Source organism: Aquila chrysaetos, chromosome 6, assembly GCF_900496995.4.
Source record: "Aquila chrysaetos chrysaetos chromosome 6, bAquChr1.4, whole genome shotgun sequence".
In the NCBI taxonomy this organism is placed as follows: Eukaryota; Metazoa; Chordata; class Aves; order Accipitriformes; family Accipitridae; genus Aquila; species Aquila chrysaetos.
In genome coordinates this window covers 21114993-21122143 of record NC_044009.1, presented here as the reverse complement: position 1 = coordinate 21122143, position 7151 = coordinate 21114993, and the positions used below count along the sequence as shown (strand labels likewise).

The 7151-nt window shown below is 34.0% G+C and overlaps 1 protein-coding gene across 1 annotated transcript in view; it reads left to right on the top strand.

The window, feature by feature from the left end:
• DNAH7 (dynein axonemal heavy chain 7) overlaps positions 1 to 7151 on the top strand; it is a 127416-nt gene that overhangs the window by 90400 nt on the left and 29865 nt on the right. The window contains 3 exon segments of the mRNA XM_030017391.2: positions 683 to 1018; positions 3515 to 3641; positions 4827 to 5021. Coding sequence (XP_029873251.1) covers positions 683 to 1018; positions 3515 to 3641; positions 4827 to 5021 — 658 coding nt within the window.

The window sequence follows — 7151 nt, the reverse complement described above, 5'->3', positions numbered from 1 at the left end:
TGCGATGGATAGAAGCAAGTTGCAGTTTACAGAAATACAATTATGGGAAACACATTTCAGAGACCTTTTTTTTTGTTTGCTTTACCAGGAAATTCAAGACTGCTATTTTTGAGAGCCCAAACTTAGGCTTCTGTTTGTTTTTTAGGCTGATTTGGACGCATGCTCTTACTCATATTCCTACTGGTTGTGCCTTTCTTTGTCTGATATTCTTCCTATTTCTGCGATTATTAGGAAATGTTAAAGAGCTGAATTGCAGGTTGTGTAATTGCGAAATGTAACTCTTGATCTTGTCCTCTGTTTTTGCACATCCCTTCCATGATGTTGGCATATGATTTGCTGTCCTCAGAAATTTCGATTAGATCTTAATGGTTGTGTTTTAGAAATGTTTTCATTGTGTGCTAGATTTGCACTGATTGTACATGGCAAAGGGCATCTTTCCCCATGAGTCAAAGCGTGAAATGTGCAGTATTCAAAGTGGTTTGTCACTTCCTCCCTTTGCCATCCATTTTTAGCCTGAAAGTGGATAATTTTTTCAGAAATTTAAGGGCATGTTTAATAAGAAAAAAAGGTTTAGTTATGTAAGTTGCATACCATGAAGAGTCTACACATTATCTTATTTTATTAAAACTAAGAGAAAACAGCTATAATTTTTGTATGTTAAAAATCTTGTATATTATTTTAGGCAGCTAAAAGAAATAGAAGACAAAATTTTAGAAGTTCTTTCAGCCTCAGAAGGAAATATTTTGGAGGATGAAACTGCTATCAAGATATTGTCTTCTTCCAAAGTTCTGGCCAATGAGATTTCTGAAAAGCAAGCTGTAGCTGAAGAGACAGAAAAGAAGATTGATGCTACTCGTATGCGCTATCGTCCTATTGCTATCCATTCGTCAATCTTGTTTTTTTCTATTGCTGATCTAGCCAACATTGAACCAATGTACCAGTATTCACTCATGTGGTTTATTAACCTTTTCATGATGTCCATAGATAATTCGGAGCAATCTGAAGTTTTACAAACAAGGTAAGAGCGATAATTCACCATTTGTAATTGGTGATGTATTCATAGTTACTCCAGAAACGTTACTGTCATTTCTCCAAAGTGTATTGTCTCAGGCATTGTATTTTGAAATACTTTTTGTAAGTATATATGTCAGATATTTTTCTGGAAAATAATTTATTCATAGAAACAAAATGGTACAATATATTACAAGTGCAACATATTCCACTATTTCTATTTAGTAATTGCTACCTCATGTTGTGTGTGAAAGTATCAGTTAGATAAAAATGGTCCACTTGCTTTGTTTTTATATTTCGTTTCATGTAGTGACTTTGTATGTCTTCAAGAAACAGACAAGAAACTTTTTCACACAACTGGTGAGAGAGAATGAAGTCTTGTGACTGGGGCTCTTGGCTGTAGAGGGTGCAAGGCAGTAATTATTAACCCAGCTATTTTTTTTTTAAATTCAGTTTGATTCTTGTTTTATGCTTAAGATGTTTCTCCCTCTTCCAGCTTGTTCATGAGAACAGGAGAAACTATGCAATCTTTAATGACCTGAATTTATTTTGCATGTGATGGACCTCACTATTATGCTCACATTAGGATTATTCAAAATACACCCGTTAAAGTGAATTATCTACACAGAGATTGTTTAAAGAAAGTTTTTCAGTGTTCTATCACATCAGTTAGTAAATTCTACTTCAGTGGCTTTATTTCATCTTCAAATCACAGAGCATTTCTTCTGTTACTTAGCTACTTGCCTGCTCCTCAGATGAATAAAGGATGGGAGAGGGAAACTACTCTCCCAGGTTGTATATAGAAAATTTTTCTAATTAATATTGCAAATGGGAATTTCTGAATTATCCATTACTGTCCATATTATTATACAAGTAAGTTGTAGTACCTGCTAAGGTAGTGTTTAATGTGTAGTGTTCAGTTTAGTGGCATACTGGTCATGAAGGTTATTTTTTTTCATTAGAATTTAGTCAAGGTCTGGGCAATCTAAGTCTAAGATAACTGTTTTATCAAAGATATTGCTACTAATCATTTAAGTCAGGGCTTAATATTTTGGTATATTTGAAACTACATTCAAGGTAGCCTTTTAGCAATAAGGCAATGTGTGTTCTATAAACCTAGCTCTTTGACTTTAAATCTTACTCTCTTATATCGCAAAAATACCCTGTATGCCTGTGTGCTTAAATTAAAGTAAGCAATAAATAACATAATCTCATTTTGATTCAGAACCTTTCTGACAGCAGAAATACAAAGATACAGGACCTGAATCCCAGCTGACAGTATGCATTCCCAGGGAATGATTGGTGTAAGCCCATTTTGATAATTTTGCCCAGTGAAGGCAGAGGAAGACAGTCTCACAGAAGATTCTCTGTGAATTTATAATTCACATGGGACTGTCTTAGTCTGTCTTCACTAGTCAGTCATTTTTTACCACAGGGTCTGTGCTGAGATTTTTTTTTTTTTTTTTAATCATTCTTTTCTCATGCAAACTATGTTACTTCTGTAACTTGAAAAGAGTTTACTTTTTGTCCCATGGCCATCTTTGTGTCAGTATTTTGTGTATAAATTGTTTGTATATCCATTTAACTGATGAGGAATCAGTAATTTTGAAAGGACTTAAAATGCTAAAAAAAAGAGGAGCATTTATATATTACAGTAATATTATTAAAAATGGTCTATTTCTTGTTAGCTGAATGGAAGAACACAAAAATAGATTGAAACACAAGACTGAAAAGCAGACACAGATCAAACAACACAGCTTGCTCTCAATCTTGATCTTCTGTCAAAAGCTTTCTGCTTTTCAATTATAATAGATCACACTTAAGTTTCTGAATGATCACTGTGTCTGAACTGCAGGAATACCCTTCGAGTAGCTCCCTGCCAAGGGACTGGTGACCTAGGTAGTTGGAAAAAAAGCTATAGCACCTCTCCACATCTTGGAGATGTTACTACCTTGAAAGAAGTATTTGAAGTAGTTGTGCAAATTCAGACACTGCATTTCTAACCACCCAAATGGACTTTTCCTTATTTTGACTAGGTATTCAAACTTAAACCTTTGTAAAACAATAGATGGCCTCCTTGCTTTCTATGTAAAGGAAAATATTAATAATAAATCACAATGTTTTAAATATATTTGTATTGTAGTGTATTAAGGAAAATACTCTGTAGTATGGGAAACATATTTCAGATAACCTTTAAAGATGGACTGTTTTGATTTTGGCCCTGGTATTTATATTCATAATGAATTTTAAAATTGCTGCTCTTTTCTGCCCCTCCCAAAAGGGACCTCTCACTTCCTCTGAAAATCATGTATTACTAAGATGTAATTGTACTTAAATGTTTTTTATGTTATTTTGCTCACAAAATGGTACATGCCTTTAATGATTGCTTTGGGGTAACTGACCGGAAAACAAAGGAGATCTAAGTGGTTTGTAATATAGTTCCAGAGTGCACACTCCTTAGAGTGCTATTAATGGAAGGTTGTTCTTTTTCCAACACCTGTAGGTTGAAGATTCTCAAGGATCATTTTACTTACTCACTTTATGTCAATGTCTGTCGCTCCCTCTTTGAAAAGGACAAGCTGCTCTTCTCTTTTTGTCTAACTGTGAATCTCCTGAAACATGAAAGATTGGTAAGTAATTAAAAATAATTTGCAGTTTGATATTATAAATATTAAATTCCATATACAATCAGTAATAGGAACATATAGGATAAGAATAGGAAAATAAGCTTATATATAATTATATTACTTAAGCCTCAATTTTGTGGTGTTTTATTTTCATTTTAATAAGCAATTATAAGCATTGAAAAAGATTCTCCAGAAGAAAATAAATATATAACAAAAAGGTATGGCAAAACTGAGCTATATGATAACAGTTTTTCTAAACATTACTTAAACCAAAACCCAGCCTATGTTATTCTTAGTGAACACTTTCCAAAATTTTACTGTAATGTATTCCGAGTTCTAAGAGCATATAAAAATGAATTGTAACCACTGATTTAAGAAACTACTCATCTTTTTCACTTAAGGTGCTAAATCTGTTTATTTTTGCATAGAATTCCTCAAAATCAAACACTTGTACCAACTGAATTCTATTAATTTCTAGTAATTCCTTACAAAATATTTCTTTACAGGATTTTTAAATTCATAATCAAATACATGCATTTTAACCATATTATCTGCAAAGCAGTACTTATGGTTGCTTGGAGTTGTTTGTTTCAGTGTAATAAGGAAACATTTAAAATTTTAGAAACTTTTGAAATTTTTATGTTGGGGAATACACAGAAGTGAATTCTTTCAAGAGCTGACAGTAATAATCATGGGACGCTGTTCTCATTTACAGAGACTTCAATTTACAAATTTAAGTCATCAAAGAAATTTTGTGATAAAGGAGTATTGAGAAAGGAAGGAGACATGTAATAGGCTGATACTTCTTTTTCATATTTAGACTTGCATTATAGGAAAAGGTTGCAAAATGCATGGTTCCCTGAAATATGTCCAGTATTTTTTTCCTTCCACATTTTGGGATTTGAAGAATGGGTCTAAAAATCTAATCAGTTAACACTGATTCATTCCCCAGGTTAGGAATGCAGATGAATCTTTATATTGGCTCATATCTTAGGCTTTTTGATTCCTTAAATTCACGTTTAACTGAAAACCAGACACTGAATACTTTGGAAATAAGCTTTTAGTAGTTGTATAGAAGCTTTTTCAACTAATGCAAGAATTCAGATAAATGTATTGATTTCCTACATAATGTACTGAAACCATTAGATTTTATTTATTTAGTCCTGAGAGCAGTGTTTTTCATTGTAGATTAATGAGAATGAGTGGAAATTTCTGTTGACTGGAGGCATAGGTTTGGACAATCCTTTTTCTAATCCATGTACCTGGCTTCCTCCAAAATCATGGGATGAAATTTGTCGACTAGAAGATCTGCCATGCTTCACAAACATTCGTAAGGATTTTATGCGACTGAAGGATGGATGGAAATTGGTATATGACAGCTTGGTATGTTAACATTCCTGATTGCTTGCATTCATAAGCTAATTAACACATTGAAAATATTTACTTAGGGAAAAGAAAGTGCTGTCATTTTACATGGTATGTTCTTACATATACAAATGTAAATATTTAAGCAAATGGTGTGTTGTAGTAGATTATTGCCAATTTGTCAGGTGGCTTCTGAATAGCAAGTCATGATTTGAATTGAATTTGGATGGAAAAAAGGCAAGAAAACCTGGAGTGGTAAGGTAATAGTGAGATTGGTTAAACTTAAGGCAACCACTGTCCCTTGCCAGTCTATACATTTGTTTACCGTGCTTTGAGGATGCCTTTTCATGCTATTATGTAGCATGCTGCTTTCCTGGATAAGTGTAAAAAAACCCAATTATTGCCATGCAGAGAAACTAGAATGGGATTTGGGAGACCTGTGATTCCATATTTTCACAGTGACCTGGTATATGCATTAATGACTGACTTTGTCTTTATCTGCCTTCATCACAGTTTCCTTAAAATCTAAGCTCTTCAGATGAATTTCACTCCACATTTGGGCACTTGCTTCATCTTTAATCTTACTGTTAACACCTTTTTTTATTTGATCGTACTCCCCCCTTCTGCTTCTTGATATGCAAAGTGCTCATCATACACATACCTCCTGAACAAATGATTAAAAAAGTTATCCTTCTTTCCTACTTGCACCATCTGACCATAACCGCTTCCATGTTCAGATAATACTGTCCATTTGTGCTAGTCCATTGAACCACTTTTCTCACTGTTAACTTAAATGATGAAAATTTATTGTCAATATTCAGTCAAATGACTCAGGACCTCTTACACACGTTTCAAAAAGATTAATTGCATGTTTTATTCATTGTAAATGTCAAGGATTTAGAAATCCTTTCTATTTAAAAAATGGGCTGAAAGTATGCAGAGAGGAAAAGAATGGACTTTTGGTTGGAAATGCTCGTAAGTGTATGATGAGAGACATTAAAGAAACTAAGCAGCTGCAGCTCCTTCAGTTGTCCAGATTGCAGGAAACAGACAAATAGCAAAGATAAAGCTTTTCTTGGGCATTTACAGAAAGATACAGCAAGTTGAGGGCTTTAGTTCTTCTTTGGGAGATAGTCGCTTGGAAAATTAACAGAGAAATGATGACATTTGAAAAAGAGATTGAGAGAGGGGACTATTTCATTATATATTTTGGAATTATAGCTTTTTAAAGCAATGCCTAATATAAATGAAAGGTGCTGACCTTCAGAGTAAAGATTCAAGATGTGTGTGATAGTTATGTAAGCATTCACGCAGTCAAACTGAAATAAACAGAAATTCCTTCGTTTAAGTGGTATTCAATAAAGTGAGGTCTATAGTATCAGGTCATCAGTTAACTGATAAACAATCTAATAAACAGTAACACTGAAGCCAGGAACATTCAGTTACTGAACCTGGAGTGCTAGATCAAAAGGAATAGCATTATCTATCTCTGTCCTGATATAGAAGAGTTGCTATGCCTTTTACTTATGTGAAAACATTTTAGTTACCTATCTAGCTTTAATACTAGTACTTTCATGTGAATGCACTAGAATTTCAAAAATGCTAGTTAATGGGTCTTAGGGAAGATTCCTTTTTAATAGCTGTACTTTTTTTTTTAATCGGTAAAATTTATCCCCAGTAATATGCAACCAGCTCTTTTTCCTGTCTTGTCAGTGATACTCAAATTTAAATGAAGGGCAGTTTCATGCACGTATGCATGTGTGTTAGAGAGGGCACAAAATCAGTGTTGCTTGAGCCACTTTGTCATCAGCAACCATACACGGAACATGAATGTTTTTCAAAGGAGTCTGAGATGCACTTTTCTCCTCATACTGTTGATCAGGTTGCTTCCAAAAGTAGGGGAGACCTGACTTCAACTCCCCAATTCAAGGATTCATTGTATTTTATCTAAAGTTGTATTGCATATCTTGGAGTAGGGACTGAAACTCAGTTCTCCTCTAGCTGGCTGACTTAATCTCAAAGCTACTGATGCATCTCTTCTCATGGAGAAGTAGAGATTTTGGCACAGTAGCACAACTCAGTGGAGTCTTTAGTGCAACCTTCACTCAGTGTTTCCTAATTCACTCAGTTTTCTACAACACTTGCAAA